This window comes from Phaenicophaeus curvirostris, chromosome 3 (genome assembly GCF_032191515.1).
Source record: "Phaenicophaeus curvirostris isolate KB17595 chromosome 3, BPBGC_Pcur_1.0, whole genome shotgun sequence".
Lineage (NCBI taxonomy): Eukaryota > Metazoa > Chordata > Aves > Cuculiformes > Cuculidae > Phaenicophaeus > Phaenicophaeus curvirostris.
The window spans coordinates 30,295,358-30,313,972 of NC_091394.1; the positions used below are offsets into that span (position 1 = coordinate 30,295,358).

The 18,615-nt window shown below is 39.8% G+C and overlaps 2 protein-coding genes across 4 annotated transcripts in view; both read left to right on the forward strand.

The window, feature by feature from the left end:
• Positions 1 to 389: 389 nt before the first annotated feature.
• Positions 390 to 5,743, forward strand: LOC138718877 (serpin B11-like). 2 transcript variants are annotated; one of them, XM_069853561.1, is made up of 8 exons: positions 390 to 616; positions 737 to 854; positions 1,370 to 1,432; positions 2,042 to 2,170; positions 3,370 to 3,487; positions 3,827 to 3,969; positions 4,726 to 4,890; positions 5,061 to 5,743. In XM_069853561.1, exons 2-8 carry the CDS (start codon positions 807 to 809, stop codon positions 5,463 to 5,465), a joined length of 1,071 nt encoding a protein of 356 aa, XP_069709662.1. In that variant the 5' UTR covers positions 390 to 616; positions 737 to 806; the 3' UTR covers positions 5,466 to 5,743. The 2 variants fall into 2 exon arrangements, with proteins under 2 accessions (XP_069709662.1, XP_069709661.1); XM_069853560.1 differs by lacking the exon at positions 390 to 616 and having other exon boundaries at positions 649 to 854.
• Positions 5,744 to 14,363: 8,620 nt separating this feature from the next.
• Positions 14,364 to 18,615, forward strand: part of LOC138718875 (ovalbumin-related protein X-like) — a 114,863-nt gene continuing 110,611 nt past the window's right edge. For both annotated transcript variants that reach the window (XR_011337151.1, XM_069853557.1), the window contains exons 1-5: positions 14,364 to 14,601; positions 15,269 to 15,334; positions 16,480 to 16,608; positions 17,383 to 17,500; positions 18,185 to 18,327. Coding sequence is in view for 1 of the 2 variants with exons in the window: in XM_069853557.1 (XP_069709658.1) it covers positions 14,377 to 14,601; positions 15,269 to 15,334; positions 16,480 to 16,608; positions 17,383 to 17,500; positions 18,185 to 18,327 (681 nt within the window). In the remaining variant the exon portion in view is untranslated. The remainder of the gene's footprint in view (positions 14,602 to 15,268; positions 15,335 to 16,479; positions 16,609 to 17,382; positions 17,501 to 18,184; positions 18,328 to 18,615) is intronic.

Genomic DNA, 18,615 nt, shown 5'->3' on the forward strand with positions numbered 1-18,615 from the left:
AAGAGTTTTGCAGAACATTCAAGATCATCTGCTACTAATAGTTGTGATCATAACTATATATATACCATATCTCAAAAAAACGTTAAAGCTGCAGATGAAAAAAATGTCTGGAATTTTCCACTAATACACAATGCGCCCTTGTTCAAAAATCTTGCTAAGTGAGTCTACGTGTGGTTCAGTTTTCTACTGAATGTTCATTATCAGTCATCCTTGGAAGGACACAGTATGTGAGGCACAGCTGATTAATATACACGAGGTTTTGAAAGACACACACACAGAGTAAGGTAAGATCAAGGAGTGTAATTAATAAGTTCTGTGCCTAGAGGATTTGAGGCAATAAAGATCAGGGCATAAAGTGAGCTAGGACTGTTCTTAGGACAAGATTAGGACTAAGTAACAAAGCTGTAGCTATTGCTTCAGCTGGAGAAACAGCAGAACTCAGAATACTGTTTCGGAAAACGTGATGCTCCTGCCATTCAGGGTGCCAGCTTTCAGATGAGTTGTTTCAATCTGAGGTTCACTGTGAAATCCCAGACATGACAAATCAGGAATCATCTGTGAAATGCTGCACAATTTAGCCAGCGTACTGCAGAAAACCTTACTGTGCTTCACCAAGGTATCTAAGGGCATTAGGATGGGAAGCCTAAATCTTTGTTTCCCTTGTTGCAGGTGACCATAGTACCACAATGTGCTCTCTCAGCGCAGCCAATGCCAAGTTCTGTCTTGACTTTTTCAGAGAGCTGAGCAAAAGAAAAAGAAATGAAAACATCTTCTTCTGCCCACTAAGTCTCTCAGCTGCCTTTGGGATGGTTATCCTCGGAGCCAGGGGCAATACACTCAAACAGATTGAGAAGGTGGGTTTCGTTTGTTCTGAAAAGGGGATAATGACAAGATATGAGCCAAGAGGCTGATAGTAACATCTGATATATTTCCTAAGTGTCCAACGGAGTGGTGCACACAGGGGGCCTTTAATAATACCCTCTCTTATACAATTCCTAATATCAAACTTTTTCAGATTAAACACTATTACAGTAATTGATTATTCAATAAATGCATTGGTGCTGAAGAGAGTGTTTTGGAGGTATCCTTCCACTCTCTAGGGCTCAGAAGTTGTGGTTCCCTTTGACATGGTCTTCTGTCTTCTCTGAATACCCCAAATCTTCTTTCTTAAGATGGAATATTACAAAGATTTTATGAGCTCACCTTCTAAGAAAACTTCTTGTTCACTTGCAAGGATCTCATGATAAAGGGAAAATGAGACTTTCCCCATTGACTGTGTCTGGCTGCATTTTAGGATAGGCTTGCAACACTCCGTTTGAGCTTTGAAGTACAGCCACTCAGCTGTGTTTACCCAACATTTACATTGCAGGTATTTCATTTCAGTGAAGTCTTGAACAGTACAAAAGAGAGAAACAAATACCCTTCTGAGAAGGTAAGATACAGTTGCAGCTCTGAGAAATAAAAAGAGGTGCTGGTTTCCAATCGTTTTCCTTGCAAACCATCACTTAATCAGAAAGTACAGCAGGGTGGAACAGCCTCTCTGTATAGATTCCTAAACCTTCTCATTATTATTCTTTTATTAGCTATTTAAGGGGCCTTGTGAGATCACGTATTTCAATACCTAAGCTTTATTATTACAAGTTTCTTACTAAAAGAGCAGTACCAATCTAAAATGTAAGAAGAGTTTAAATTGCACCCTCAAAGGTTTGTATACAGAGAATGTCAAAGCCTTGGAGCTTGCTCTTCCCAGGCTCTAAGCCATCAGACTTTTGCCCAGTGTGTGCAGAGCCCACCCCTGTGGGGTTCAATGTGATTTGGAGGTGGACGAGTGCGGGCTCGAAGGGGAGTTATTGTGCTACTCTGTACATCTGGAACAGAGGTAGTTGGAGGTGATGTCCTGATGCATTTATTCCAATAGGCGCAGCAAGTGGACTCAGTTGCACTCACAGAGAGAGGTTGAAACTCACCATCAGATCTAGCTTTGCACAGGAAAGCCCAAGCCTACAATGAAACTTCCATACTTCTGTTTTCCTGTTTGAAGTGTGAAGAAGCTAGAGAAGTCCATTCCCAGTTCCAGGTTCTGTTGGATGCAGTCAGTGAACCCAGACCAGGATGCTCCCTTACCATTGCCAACAGGCTCTTTGGAGAAATTACTTATCCGTTCTTCCAGGTAAGTGGCCTTGGTGTCTGTTTTAACAACTCTTGGGAGTTATAAGCTCAGTAGAATTTCTTCCATCATGAACTACAGAGGGAAATCAAACGCAATGGCGCTGTCAGGTTGCACTGCTAAATGACCGCACTCCACAGCTCTTGCAGTCAGGGAACCTATCCATCTCTGTGGTTAGACATAAGGAACAGCAGAGCACAGACAAGATGTGACTTAAAAGCTTTTGTACAAGAAAAAGATCTGTGGTAACAGCTCTCCCTGTGCATTCTGGAAAATGTGATAGCATTAACCACTGTCAGTATATACTTGCCATGCGCAACTGGTGCCTAATACAGCTGGTACTTGCTGCATAATTTCTATCCAAGGAACAAAGGTCTGTGACCAGCAGAAGACTTCTTTTCTCCCCTAGTGTCTTTTCTATTTCTATTTTTTAAAACTATTGGACTCAGTCTCGAATCTTTCCTTCAGAGTCTATGTGAATGAGTCCTGCTGCCTTTTCAAACAAGGCTCAGAAGAAAGCAGCATCTCTGAGATGTTTGCCAATTAGCCTATTTTAAGCGTAAGTGAACATCTCACAACATTCCTGTGGAACACTGGCAGCTCAGGCAATGCAAATGCGGAAACCAGACATACAGTGTTTATAAGAGTATGGATAAAAATAGTGCTGTAGCCACCTTTTTCTTTTCAAGTCAAGATTTCAAGGTATTTTCAGAGCCAGAGAAAAGATGACCAGCTGCCTGGAAAAGTTTTATATTTAATGCAAGTTTTATAGTGTATATACCTGCACAGAGAAATATATATGCACACACCTGACTATGATACTATTAGGCCTGGTTATTTGTTCAAAATAAGGCAGCCTTCTTCATTTGGTGACTGGGGGAAGACCAGCAGCATAACATTGACACATAAACTTAAAGAAAGGCACTAAGTTTTAGTATCTGAACTTTTTTACTGTTATGAAATATTTCTGCTGCTCAGTACAGCTTGAAAATACATAAAAATATATTTGCAAATATAATTTATTATAAATAATCTCCCTCTAAAAAGTGCATGCTTTAGTTAATTAATTTTTTTTATACATGTCTGTTTTACTCATTTCTTTCTTGTGGATCTGCCACATGAAGTTATACGGAACCCATGAAATTATCAAACTTGTAAAAATCATCACATTGCGATAAAATTCTGTCATTTGTACTCTCTAGCAATATTTGGATTCCACAAAGAAATTCTATCGAGCAGAACTAGAAGCTGTCAATTTTAGATACACTGAAGAAGAAGCCAGAGAGAAGATTAACTTCTGGGTGGAAAATGTGACAAAAGGTAAAGAACAATATGTTCAGGTTGTTTGGTTTGCATCCAGCCAGTTAGGAATATCACATCTGAATTTCAGTTTCCTTCTCTGTTTTTCAAAGAGTCAAAGAGTGTGAGATTTTTATATATTAAACTCTTACTGATTTTTTTTGATCAAGAGAAAATAAATGTCAGACATAGTACAAAAATGCCTTCAATTCCTGGCCTCAAAAGCTGTACATAAACTTTTTGTTGTTTTTCTGACACCATTGTACTACTTAACAGATTTAAAGGAGTAATTATTAATAGTCAAATGCAGGTGCTTAACTGAATAAAGTAATAATTCTTCTTAATTCACTGTTTTTAAAGGTAAAATCAAAGATCTATTTGCGGCTGGATTTATTGATCCCTCTACTGTACTTGTCCTGGTCAATGCTATATATTTTAAAGGAAAGTGGGCAGCAGAATTTAACAAAGATGACACTAAGGAAATGTATTTCCAGCTGAGTGAGGTACAGTATGGACAAGAACTGAAACACCTGGGGATGGAAATCAGATGTCAGTTTCCTATAACAGCAGAATGGAGATATTCTCCTCTCTGTTATCCCAAGACAAAGGACTGGTCTTCAGCTAGGAGAATGGAAAGCTACGTCTTCTCTCCAGTTTGAAACTCAAATATATATGTGTTTCTATCACTTCCCATAAGAAATGCCTCTCATGCAGCTGAAAGACTGGCAGGGTTAAAGTCACTAAGCACGTGCACTAACTTTGTTGAGGATTTCACAACTAAGGATGCTGTTTCAAAACCAGTCTGCTTCAGGGACTGAGTATGAGGATTCTGTTAATTTGCTACTATTTACTAACAGAACAGTGTTTGTTTTCAGGAAAAAAAATGAGCTAAAGACAAGCATCTTAGGAGAATGTATACATTATCCACGAAGAATTTAAATTCATTGGTTGCATTAGATGCATATTCTCCCTTATCTTACATACCAGAAAAAAAGAATGACATAACGAGGGAGATGTGTGTAAAGTGATCTGGCCTAAGTAGAAAAGGAAAAGTAGGTTTTATGCTTCTAAAATGGATAACTTCATTTAAGCTACAGTTAAGAGAGGAACATGTGAATGCTGCAAGTGCATTAAACCCATGGCCAGTGTAAATAACATTTTCTGGACTGAACTTTAATCACAATAGTGAAACCAAGTACAATCAGAGTGATTGCTCCTGTATTTCTATATTTCTGCTTAATATGTTTCCTGTGTTCCAGAACGAGAAAAAGACAGTGCAGATGATGTTCCAAGAAGGTTATTTTAACATGGCCTTCATAGATGAACTGAAAATGAAAGTGATAGAGCTCCCATACTTTAATAATGAACTGAGCATGTTCATTCTGCTTCCTGATGTCTGTGAGGACTTTACTGGTCTAGAACAGGTAATATTTCCTTTTATTCTCTAGCAACAGACATAAGGGGCTGCAAACAAAGCAATAATTTTTAAACTTCTCCAGTGTGGGCAGGAGACAAGTGGGAAAAACTGAACCTTGTTATCTTTTTTTTTCTGTTCATTATGGTGTCAATCATTATTATTAATACTGCCTTACAGCTTGAATGCATGCTGACATATGAAAAACTAGCAGAATGGACCAGCTCAGCTAGGATGCAGCAGCTGAGAGTGAAGGTGTACCTGCCTCGGTTCAAAATGGAGGAAAGTTATGTCCTCAACAGGATTCTCCAGGAGATGGGAGTGATGAATGTTTTTGACTGGGGAGAAGCTGATTTGTCAGGAATCTCTAGGAAAGATGGTTTGGCTGTGTCCAAGGTCATCCAGAAGTCATTCATAGAAGTCAATGAAGAGGGCACTGAAGCAGCAGGTTCTATGGAGCTTGCTGTAGTGCCTCTGTGTTGCCCAGTTTCTTATGAGTTCAAAGCTGACCACCCATTCCTCTTCTTCATCAGGCACAACACAACCAACACCATTCTCTTCTTCGGACGATATTCCTCCCCATAATTGGAGGTTATTTTGGAAATTAGATCTTTTTTTTCCCCACTAATATCTGCATCGGCAAGCACTGAGGACAAAATACAAGCACATTTTCACTATGCTTCATCCTAATGTGTTAATGTGCTGTAAAAAAGACTACCTGATGAGAGCCAAATTAGAGATAAAAACCTAAAAAACAGTAACTATTTCTTTCTAACATCAACTTTAGGCATGTTTTACTTTTGGAAGGCCTCACTACGATGACATCTACCTTAAAATACCCCATGTGATATTTGCCAAAGAGCTGTAGGCCTCTGGAGACATCTGCATAGATAATCTTACTTTGATCTTTTCCTAGTGTAGCATGTCTCCAATAAACCTATGATTTTTGTGCCATAAAGATAAGTGATAGATTCTCCCACATGAAGGAGTCAGGAGGACAGGGATCTGCATGGAAAGGATAAACTTAGATACTCAGTATCTTTTAGCTTTACCTACCCAACTTCTGTATAGGTCTCAAGGAAAATGCCACTTTATATGGTAGAGCAGCAAAGTATTCTTGTGGGACCTCTCTTTTAAATGTAGATCAGGGGTCAGGGTTCAAGCTGGAATGAGGCTCTCAGGATTTGTTCTCAGAGAACAGAGAAAGCAGAAGACTTTTCTGTTGTAGTCTTGCTTGTTCTTAAGCAGGGCAGGCCTATTCCTTATTTTTTCCTGTGAGGAAAATGGTATGTGCTACAAAGTTCTCCAACTCCTCCATAAACTTCCATGTAACAAAGAGAAGGTTCAGAATAAAGGAAGGCCTTTTCTGACAAGATCTGCTCTGCAGTGGTTGTGAATTAGACACTTAATTCCCACATAAAACTTTAAGCTGTGATCAGCCATTCTTGGTTTCAAAAAAACCCAGCTCTTTTTCTTTGTGCCTCTAATATTATGAGCTTCTTGTTCCAACTGTTTTATTCCTCATCAGCATAAATACTAATAAAAACATCTGTAGTGATGGTATTAAGGTGGGTAGCCTCTATTTGTTCCATTTATCATAATAAAGCTATTCCAAATTAAATATGAAATGTAGTAGTCTGCAGAAATAAGCAGACAGAGGAATAGTCTACTACAGCAGGTAAAAATACTGGCAATCCTAAAGGGACACTGAAGCCTACCTCCCATTTGAAAATATTCATTTTGTTAAATTGAAACACTTGACAACTTGACATCAGGATTGGTAAACATTGAAACACACCTACTCCTTCTCTCTTGTATGTGATTTTACCAGGGAATTACTAGCGCAGTTTTAGGACACAGCTGAGCCATTCTATTACCAGGAGATGGATGCTGCTCCCCTTGTCTCCATCCTTCCATGTGTTTCTGCTCCCTCCCTTAAGCTACCATGATTAGTTGCCTGCCTAGGTGATGAGCAGTTCTCTGGGACTAAAGAGGAAGGTTTTTTTTCCCTCTTAAGAAGAAAATTTTTGGTAAAGTTAATTTTCTTGCCAATGACCTAGTTCCCTAAAAGACCTCCTGGATGTTGCAGACTAGGTGGTGTGAAGGCATTGTGAGGGATCATGGAGAAGAGAGCAGCCTGCCCAGTTTGGTAGTAGGCAATGTCCAAAATCCACAGACACTTGAAAAATACTGGTTTTCAAAGGAAAAATACTCCACCTCACTCTCCTTTTCCTGTTGCTCACTGATGGGAAGAAGGCAATTACTGTGAGCAGTGTTCTTTCTGAACTGTGGATTCCAAGGGCTCTTCCAAATGCTGAGATCTACAGGAAAATTTACAGTAAATAACTGTACTCAAAACAAATTCAATTGCTAAATAAAACAGACAGATGATAGTCTGTAGAACAGTCTTACATGGCTGCAATTCCATTATGAAATGCAGCCTGAAATTACCAGTGGAGACACAGTTTTCACGTTAATGAGAAGAGAAGAGAAGAGAAGAGAAGAGAAGAGAAGAGAAGAGAAGAGAAGAGAAGAGAAGAGAAGAGAAGAGAAGAGAAGAGAAGAGAAGAGAAGAGAAGAGAAGAGAAGAGAAGAGAAGAGAAGAGAAGAGAAGAGAAGAGAAGAGAAGAGAAGAGAAGAGAAGAGAAGAGAAGAGAAGAGAAGAGAAGAGAAGAGAAGAGAAGAGAAAAAACCCAGGCTGTGGAATGCAAAAAAATAGCCACTCATGATTTTCAATAACTGCCTTCGGTGTTTTGTGCGTACCTGGTTTGCCTCAAATGCAAATTACTTACGCTAAAAAAAGGAGTGAAATGAATAGTATTAGAATGTATTAATTTGCATAGTCAGACCTGTACATTTTCAGATAAAATGTAAAAGAAAAACAATTAATGACATGTGTGATAAAGAATATAGCTGTAAAATATTATGCTGAAGAGCACAAGTCTCGCAAGAATTCTGTGTGTGAGCAGAGGAGGTGTGGCTGAAGCAACAGTTGTCATTTCGCTTACTACAGCAGAGACAGTCACTTAAAATCTTTGTATTATTATTTTTTTTAAACTTGCTCCAGGGATACCCAGATCATTTTGAAACCGGGAACAACATACAGCATAAATTAAAAAATACCTATTTTCTCTTTACATACTTCTTTTTGTAATTGCCATCTTAATGTATAAAGCATCTAAAATATGTGGTGAAAACAACCAGCAGCTGAAAAATAGCCTCCTGCTGCTAATGTAGTGGTAGCAGCTTCTAGTGTAGAGGGCAGTGCTTCTGCAAAATCAGAGATATTTACTTAAAAATAGAAGGTAAACCCTCTACTCTGGCAGCAAGTGATTTTCCTGTGGCAAACTGTAGCTTGTAAATGTGCAATGCCAAACAACAGAGCTTGCAAAGCAAAGAAGACACAGAGACTCCAAATGGTGCCTGAAGCAGACATAATCATGAAAGGGATGCCACTGCCTTTTCCCCAGGGACAGGCTTAGTGTTGAGTGTTGCTGTACAGAGTGTTGCTGTGGTGTTGAACCACAGCAGCATACCTCACAGCTGATAAACCTGTACATTGTCAAAAAGCAGAGCAAAAGAATTTAAATACTATTAGCATGAGCATCCATGGAAAGATAATGCCCATTTGTCCTACACAAGACAGATCTATGTCTTTCCAAGGTCTGATTACTGGTTAACTCTTAACTTACCTTCTCATCTTTCCACTGGACTCACACCTCTCTGATGGTCACAGTACTCAATTTTCTCTGATATTTTGCTTTCCTTTAAACATTTTCTTAGTACATATGCATAACTGAATTGTTAGTATATCTTCAAAACATTTTCAAGGGATGGACAAGAAGGACAGAGTATTTCTGGGTTGTCACTAAAAAAGCCAATGAGAGCAGTTTTGAGGAATACTTCCTCCCTCCCATCCCACCCCCATGAAGACCAGCATGTATTTTTTCAAATTGCAACTTAATAGAAGGTTTTATGCCATGAAGTCCAGGTTCCTTATGATCCCAGTAAGAGAAGCACTCAGACTCTGTAAGACTCTGTAGCTAATACTACAAAGAGGAAGAAGAAGCATTGATGAACCAAGGTCCCCTTAGAGGCTGCACAGATGATCTACTCAGCAGCTGTATGCACTGGGCAATGAGCAGCACTGCTTGCCAAGGAGCACCATGAGCATGACACAGTTAGAGTGAGTGAGATCCAGCTACCTGAGGAGTGACAAATGAACAAAGCCTTTTGCTTTCTTTTGGCAAGTGTGTGCAGTAGAAAAAAAAAAGTCACTATTTCACTGCTACTTTATTATATCAAATTGAGTTATTGCAAGAGCCAACCAACAATCAAGGGGCATAAAGGACTGGTGGATGTGCTTGGTGTCCTTTTACCTTGAGTTGCTGTGCAAACACAATACACATTGACACACCAACTACTATGGGCTGTGAAGGGGAAAGGACATGTTAGGCATTAACTTTACCCCAAGCCCGACACACTGACTCTCTGAGAGGTTTAATACAAGGTGCTGGTTGTCTTAAAAGTGTTAGCACCCATACTAATGACAGCCTGGGACAGGGAATGCAATGAAGCTCCATTAATCAAGGAGAAATGGTCAGATGGGATCCATTCAAGGGTACTGAGGGAGCTGGCTGAACTGCTTGCCATGCCCCGTTCAATCATTTGTCAGCAGTCCTGGCCAAGCATCAAGGTCCCAGCTGACCGGAGTTTAGCAAATGTGATACCCATCTACAAGAAGAGGTGGAAGGAGGATCCAGGGAACTACAGGCCTGTCAGTCTGACCTTGATGCTGGGGAAGGTTATGGAGCAGATCATCTTATGTGCCATCATACAGCACATACAGGACAACCAGGTGATCAGGACCAGTCAGTATGGGTTTATGAAAGGCAGATCTTCCTTGTTTAACCTGATTGCCATCTATGACAGGGTGACCTGCTTAGTGGACGAGGGCTAGGCTGTGGATATTTTCTACTTAGACTCTAGTAGAGCCTTTGACACCATTTCTCACAGCATTCTCCTGGAGAAACTGGCTGCTCTTGACTTGCATGGGCATATGATTCGCTGGGCAAAAACGGGCTGGATGGCTAGGTCCAAAGAGTGGTGGTCAATGGAGCTAAATCCAGTTGGAAGCTGATCATAAGTGGTGTTGCCCATGGATCAGTATTGGGCCCAGTTCTGTTTAATATCTTTATCAACAATCTGTATGCGGGGACTGAGTTCCACCTCAGTAAGTTTGTAGATGAGACCAAGTTGGGTGGAGTGTTGTTCCGCTCAACAGTGGGATCAGAACAAGCTGGATCAATGGGCTGAGGCCAATTATATGAGGTTCAACAAGGTCAAGTGCCAGGTACTGCCCTTGAGTCACAATAATCCCATGCAATGTTACAGGCTTGGAGAAGAGTGGCTGGAAAGCTACTCGGCAGAAAAGGAGCTGGGGGTGTAGATCGATAGCTGCCTGAATATGAGCCAGCAGTGTGCCCAGGTGGCCAAGAAGGCCAACATCTTCCTGACTTGTATCAGAAATGGTGTGGCCAGCAGGAATAGAGTAGTACTCAGTGCTGGTGAGGCCGCACCTCAAATACTGTGTTCAGTTTTGGGCCACTCACTACATGAAAAACATTGAGGTAAGAATGGTAAACCCCATTAATCGGTTTAGGAACAGCTCCACAATGAACAGATAAAGGTCAGCAGAAACCCTGCTGATCTTTTTACCGGGACGAACATGGATATGGAACTGAATATAAGTTATTTGTCTTGTTTTACAGCACTATACTTTTAGCTTTTGAATTTTCAGAAGAAATTTCCCCAGGTCCAATGTCCTAGCTAAAGCTGCAAAAAAGTCCTTGTCTGCTGATGTCTGCACATTGATAGCCTATTCTGATCAAAATTTTCAGCTACTCACAGGCTGCTTCCGCATCCACTTTTGACCTAACAATTATTGTAGAAAAAAACCCAAACCAAATCTAAGCGTGTGTAATGAGAGATTGCTGTCTGGAGAAGTTGTACTCCCTCATCCATGACTACTGGTGGAAGCAAACTTCCTCTCTTCCATGAACTCATTTACTTTGGGTGTTTTAAAGTTTCTTGCCTGCCTTGGAAAAAGTAGTTTTTCACATTAGGGAAGCCAGCATAATTCAGAAACTGAGCAGTTATTCAACCAGTTTACCTGTGTGGAGAAGTGTTGAGGTGACAGTGCTGCTGCAGACATGTGAAATGTAGAGTATACAAAGAAGGAAAATATATTGGCTGGGTGAACATACCAGAAATACTGACATGGCCTGTTCTAGAGGATTTTGTGCAAGAAAAACCTCTGTTGAGAAAATCTTGGATATTAGGCAAAGAACTGGCCATCTGGGCAGGGTCAGTTGTGCCTGTTGGGTACACAGACATCCATGCAGGGCAAACACATTGAGCCAAAGCATACAAAGGGGTGTGGGTGCCAAGGAAAGCTCTTCACAGAGGTCCCAAAGGCAGGTTTGAGCAACTGCTGATGAGTAGTTATTACTCTAATGTGAATATGTGAAAATGGGAGAGTAAGACAGTACACACTAGAGCTCTTTCCACACAAAACCTGTGCCCTTGGTCAGTAAAGATTTGATAGGATTAAGTATAAGTTACAGCAGCCTAGCTCACAGAATAAGGAACATTGAAGAAGAAGATAGGAAAGTTGCTTACTGTCTTTAGATTCTCCCATCCTCATTATGCTATAACATCCACAAACGAAAAGCTCATTCTGAGTTGGGAAACTGAAAGCCACCTCAGTTATCAGGCTCTGCACAAAAGTGCCTGTATTTCAGCAAAAAAAGAGCACACTTTTAAGGGCAAAGTAGCTCCCTTTCCTTTCACAGAGGGTGCACCTAATGCTGTGCGATGTGTAACTTAATACGTACAAATTTGGGATTTCTATTATCCACCCCTATGGCCTTTACAAATGCCAGGTTTGTTACTTTACTGTTCATCAAGTCTATTATTCTATAAAGAGTAATAGCTTTTTACAATTGAATTATATTTTATATTGTGCATTGTGATTGTCTAACAGACCATGAAAGTTCCTGCAGGTAGATTCTGTAGTTTATTCACCTGCCATAGTAAAAAGGTAAGTATGGAAGATCTATGAGAATGGTATGTGTGTGTACCATAGGCCTTTTTGCCATGACCTGTGGAGAATGCAAATCAAAAGCTGACACTCAATCATCCTTCAAATCCTACTGGCTGCTTAAAATCCATTTCTGAATATCTGAATACTCTGGGTTCTGACTTATGAAACAGCAAATACATGATTTCTGACTACTTTTCAAATCTTTCCCTCTGCCATGCCCCACTCCACAGATCTCTAATTCATCTCAATGCTGGTGCTCAGAACGTTTCCAACAAAATGAAGTTTTAGACAAATGTGCTTTCTCCTCAGAGACTCTCTCCCCTCCTCCACATCTATGCTGCAGATGATATGCTTTGATCTTAGGTAAAAAAACTTGGTCTCACTTAGGTACAGAAATAGATTTGATTGTGCTTGTAGCAAGTATGAGCTATAAACCACAGCAGTCCTTAGACTCCAGGAACATACTTCTGCATTTTTGCAGACCAAACCACCTTTCAACACTATTTTGGTCTTGAAAAATAATCAGAAAGTTTGGGGTTTGTTCTTACATGGAAAAAAATCTATTTCAAAACCCTCTGAATAGAATAACCATCCTGCAGCTGGTTTTGCTTGAAATGGTACTATTTTGGAAACTTCAGGTGATCAGTGTCTGTGAGGAACTTCCCCCTGTTCCAGTGCACAGGTGCTGTAGTGAGTTGTTGCATATATGTCAGACCTTCAGCAGTTAGCCCAGTACCTGCTTTTCCCTTCACCCTTGGCAGGAGTACTGAGTTACAGTGCTGGCTGTACTTACAGTGCCTCAAAAGCCAGAAAAGGAGAAACAGCTAGGTTTTCAGGGACTGAGACACTTTTTTTGCACTCCTTGGTTACTCAGGACTCTTTCCTCTGCTGTATCTGTGGATTCTCACTAACAACGGACTGCAGTGGGAACCATTTACTCACTCCCAGAATCACTGTACTATTACTAGACCTTTGGCTTCACTTGACTGTGAGAAGTACCTGATCTGTGTTGCAGCTAGGTTTATTAAAAACGTATTACATTTCACCTGATATGTTTGTAACACTGTTTTTTCCTCAGCTTTTTTGCATTTGTTTTTCATTTGACTCTAGTTACCTAGATGGCCCAATTGCATTAATGCATAACTTCAAAAGAACTGCATGAAGCATAGTTTATAGACTTGAACTCTGATTGCTTTGGTACAGCCTTATAAATTACAGCAAAATATGAAATAATTACATTTTTTTCATTAGGTTTTAATTCAATAAATAAAGGTTGACTTGCTGCAGGGAGTCTAACATTGGTCTACTCAATGTTTCAAAGTGCAATGAATCAAAAGGTCATGACAAAAGGTAGCGACTCAAAAGATGACTCCACAAAGGCTAACTGTGGGAGTGTCTCAAATGGTACGATATATATCACCAAGAACTCATAGAATGTGTTTAGGTTCAGCTGGCAAGCTTCTTTATTACGTGACTCTGAATTTTGTGGGGTAAGTATTTATCCAAGTAAAATATAATTTCTAATTTGTATTTTTTAATATGGAAAAAAGTGATATTACATTTCAGAACTTTAAGGTAAGTAAAAGTTAGCATGTGCAGTAATTTTACTTTGACTTATTAATATATCTTACACTGTTTGACTGACTGCCAAATACTTTTTGGTGTTCAGAGATTAAATGTCTAAAATGGGACTACACGAAAGTATCCCCCTAAACCTAGAGTTCAGCACCTAAGCAACTGTCTGTATTTACAAAGCAACCAGGTTGCCCAGGGGAGCTGTGGCTGCCCCATCCCTGGAGGTGTTCAAGGCCAGGTTGGATGGGGCCTTGGGCAGCCTGGGCTGGTGGGAGGTGGGGGATTGGAATCAGATGATGTTTAAGGTCCAACCCAAACAATTCAATGATTCTATGATTCTATTCCTATAAGCTACAGGAAAGCAATCTCCAAATTTGTGTCTGGTTGTACTAAGCAACAGCAAGAAGTACACTAAGAATATAGTGAGTTGACTACTCTTCATTTAAAGATCCAGAGCATGGTCCAGAGCAGCCACAGGAAAAATGAAATATGAAGTTTACACTGTTTCAAACACAATTTAGAGTCCTCTGGATGGCCATGGGGAAACTCATCCATTCAGTGTTATTTTTATTATATCGAAGAATGGCTGAAACTATCTATTTCCTAAAAGGCAAGTACAAGACACTCAGTTGAAGATGAGCTAGTGTCTTGCTGACAGAAAACAAACATGTATTTGGAGATAAATGGGTCATAGTTACAATATTTCTAATGATCACAGAATTTGTAGTCTTCACATCATTCATTGGTTCAGCATCCCAAAACCAGCAACAAACTAGCAGTTTCTGGGCTGTTGATAGTACCTGATAAAAAAGTGCAATGTATCACCAGATTACAATAGTATTTCTGTTTGCTTCAGACAACACTGGTTTCACAATGGGCTCCATCAGCGCAGCAAATGCAGAATTTACTTTTGATGTATTCAAAGAGCTGAAAGTCCACCATCCCAACGACAACATCTTCTGTTCCCCCCTGGGCATCATTACAGCCTTGGCCATGGTTTATCTGGGAGCAAGAGGTAACACTGAGTATGAGATGGAGAAGGTACGTTATATAACTGCTTACAAACTCCTTTTGATCCTAATGAGTGCAGCAACAGATTTATATTACATTTACAGCATTTACATCTTTGGGATGTCCTCCACTTGAGGGTAGAATGTCACATAGTCACATTCTGCACTTAATTAAAACTTGCCTAGAAAAAGAATGGCATTCCAAACCATGAGTTTTCAGTGTGGAGTTGAATTTTCACTTTTCATTGCTTTTCCCCAGGAAGAATATGAATAGCTTTTGATTTCTACTAAGAAAAAGCAGCCTTGGAGAATGGTTAAGGTAGTTTTCTTGCTTCAGCTTATATTATCTCATAGACCTGAATCCTTCCAGGTGGAAAGGACAACTTGTAATACACAAAAATGAAATTTCAGAAAACAATAGTCACAGTTATAAAAACGATACAGTAAGGCTGTAGCTGGTTTATAGACTGAATCTCACTAACTGGAAAACAAGGGATCTAAGCTGAGGATCATAGTCACAAATTTTCAGTGTGGCACATGCAGTAAAATAACTGATTTAAAGCTCATATGAAAATTTTCCGTTCGTCTATGTACTTATCACACCCGGTTAGTTCCAACCTTTGCTTTCAAGAGTAATATTGGTGACTCTCTGTGGACTTCACATACTCAATTCCTTCTATTGCTACTTTTAATTGCAGGTTCTTCACTTTGACAAAATTGCAGGAGTTGGAGGAACTATTCAGAGTAAAGTACAGAAATCTAAGGTACATTCATTTCCATGTGTTTCTTCTGAGAACAGACTGTTCTGACTGTGCTTCAAGTAGGCTCAACACCTGCCCAAACCTTTGCCAGTGCTCTGAGTCTAAGAGGCATAAGTTAAAAATAAAACAGAAGAAGGCAGGCTGCACATGTTGCATCAGAACCAGTGATGGGACAGGATGGAATGCTTTAGGTGCCAGAATATCTTCTTGTGCTAGGGGACAGCACTTAAAAGTGGCTCAGCACCTGTGGCCAGGGCACAGCAATCAGACTCACAGCTGAGACTGCAAAGCTGGGCAGGAAGGTGCTTCAGCAGAAAGGAGCCCAGAAGCCTCAAAGGCTGGAAAGTAGCAACACTCTTACAAAAGCTGCAGGGAATTTTCCATCCTGCAATTCCCACCGGTGCCCCAGAAGCACCATGAGGGATCCTAGTATATTGATAATACTCATGTGCTTTCCTCTATGTTAATCTTCTGCCTCATGCTCCCTGATCTGTCCCTGTCCACTTGAGAAGGTGGGACTTGCAAAGAACAACAATATATGTATATGTTTATAAAAACAAAGAAAAGTAAAGGTAATATCACCTAGACCTTTAAGTGACTTTTAAAATATTTAGAGAGAAGTTAAACACAATTCTCCTTTCCATAAAATGAAGGCCCAGCCACTATTTATCATTGTGCATTTTTAATACCCTCTTAGCCTGTGTCATCTGGGACACTATTCTCTGGGCATTAGACAGCTGGTCCGTTTTTCCATGATATTTTGAGATGTTTCCTGACTGCCTTGTCATCCATCACTCATCCCCCATCTGCAGCTTCAGCAGAAAGCTACCAAGAAAATGCAAACAAAAGCTGGGAACTAGAGGCTCTGTATCTGTGACAACTCAACAATTGCAATCATTGACACTTGAATATATGGGGTTTTTGTTACCTCGCCCTCGAGTGTGTCATCACATGCTATGAATTAGAGGTGCATCATTAGGTGCTTATACTTAACATCCCTCCCGTGGAGCTTTTAGACTGTAATACATGTTCATTTGCTAGTGTTCAAACACTGCATTTTCCCATGTTATTTGTATCTTATAAGTAATTGTCTTTCTAGTAAAATAAGCTGAGAGTTATACCTTTTTATCTCCTTATCAACAACTCAGTGTGGCAAGTCGATGAATATCCACATACTGTTTAAAGAACTTCTCTCTGATATCACTGCACCAAAAGCCAATTATTCATTCCACATTGCCAACAGACTCTACGCTGAAAAGAAACGTCCAATCCTACCGGTGAGTCACACATTAGATAGATTTCTAGCTAAACCCCGCATAAAGCTGTAGTCCAGGAGGACTGGCCAGAGTAATTGATCTGTTAATCCAGCTATCCCCACAGGTGTAGGCTTCCATGTTTTTTGCTTTGCAACAGCCCTGACAACAGTGTGAATGAAAAGCAATTCCAGGCAAAAAGATGGCTGTAATGAAAAATGAATTGAGTAAAAATTAAAAATTCAACACCCCCCTTGCTTCCCAACTTGCTCCTTCCCAAGCCTTTTAATTTTGATAGATTTTTTTTTCCAGGAAATAATTTGATCTCAGTACATTTCTTCAATCGAAAACCCCACATAAAAACCAACTTTTGAAAGTGTCAAAATCTTTCATTTTACATTTTCAAAACAAAATACAAAAATATCCTAAATCAAAGGAACTTCTTCTCTTTAAAAATAAAGAAAAATGTTTTTTTAAAAAAGGAGTGGACATAATATTATTAAAACACACTCAAATTAACTGAAAAAAATGTTTTTTGGTCAGATTTTCTTCCAGAATATGTTTAAGCATGTCTAATATATATTCTTAACTAGTCAAGTAATAAAAAGCCAGATCTGAAAATGTTATGGATAAGAATATTATTTCTGGGCCAGTTTTAGCAGGTTCTTCCAGGCGATAAGCAATGATAACAGCCCATTCATGATATCAAAATAAAAATCCTTTTAGCCATTTTTTGTTTCACATTTATACAGTATTTTAAAAATGACTAGTTTGGTGCTATGATTGCTGTCCTTACAGATCTACTTAAAATGTGTGAAGAAACTGTACAGAGGAGGTCTGGAAACAGTCAGCTTCAAAACAGCATCAGATCAAGCCAGACGGCTCATTAATTCCTGGGTGCAAAATCAGACAAATGGTAAGTCAGACAAGATTTTGAAATATAATTCCCTCTCACAACTGTATTTGAGCAACTTGTAGAAAGACTAAGCATTAGAAGAGAAATGTCCTCCTCCCATTCCCAATAGTGAATACCTTCTGTGGAAGGGGTGACTGTTGCTCATATATGCACAGTGTCTTAAACATAGCTGGCAAAGGCAGAGATGCCAGGAGATGCACACTCCATATGCACAATTTTTGTGTTTGAAGAGCTCAGCTCATGCAAGGCTAGTCTCAGGTTCTCTGGAATATTGGCATAATTTTACAAGCATGTGCTGGAAGGGGAAGAAATGAGCTTCCAGGGGAGACAGTAATGCGTGCACTAGGCTGATAGGAAAGGAATGATTAAGGAGTTTGTAGATATTTATTGTGCTGAGGTAGGAGAAAAAATAAGAGTAATATTTTCTATATAAATCTTTTTTCCAAGCACTGGTTAGAAATACTCCCGGGGATGTATGCGGCTCTTGAACCTACAACCTTCTTGCAGAAATGCCTGGCTAGGTGCCAGTTGTTCTGTATTAAATCACTGTCTTGAGCCTGAATTACACATACTGACTTTTGAAGAAAAGAAAGTCAAGTAAAGGTGGGACACATTGATTAACCACTAAAACACAAGAATACTGCCATGAAACTTATCATTCTCTGCCTCGCTTCTTTCTTAAAGGACAGAGTAAAGATTTCCTTGAAGCAGGTACTGTTCATCGCGATACTGTGCTGGTCCTTGTGAATGCCATTTACTTCAAAGGAATATGGAAGACTGCATTTAAAGAAGAACACACTCGGGAAGTGTCCTTCAGTGTGACAGAGGTAGGGGGGCATAGACTCAACTCCTGGCCAGGAAGCCAGGCTTGTGGCTCACACAACCATTTGGCTGGGTTATACAAATACAACTGGCTGTGGTCATATGCTGGGTGATTTATCTGAGCCCCTCACTGTCAGGTTTGCAAGAGCTGTGTCTGACCAGAGAAGGAAATGGAGACGAAGCTCTTCTTCAAAGGCAACATGCCTGAAGATTGAGTATTGTCCTTTTCAAAGGCTTGCAAATCTGTCTGCCTAAAGAAAATAACTGCTTCCTGGTCATGTTGTCCCATGTTT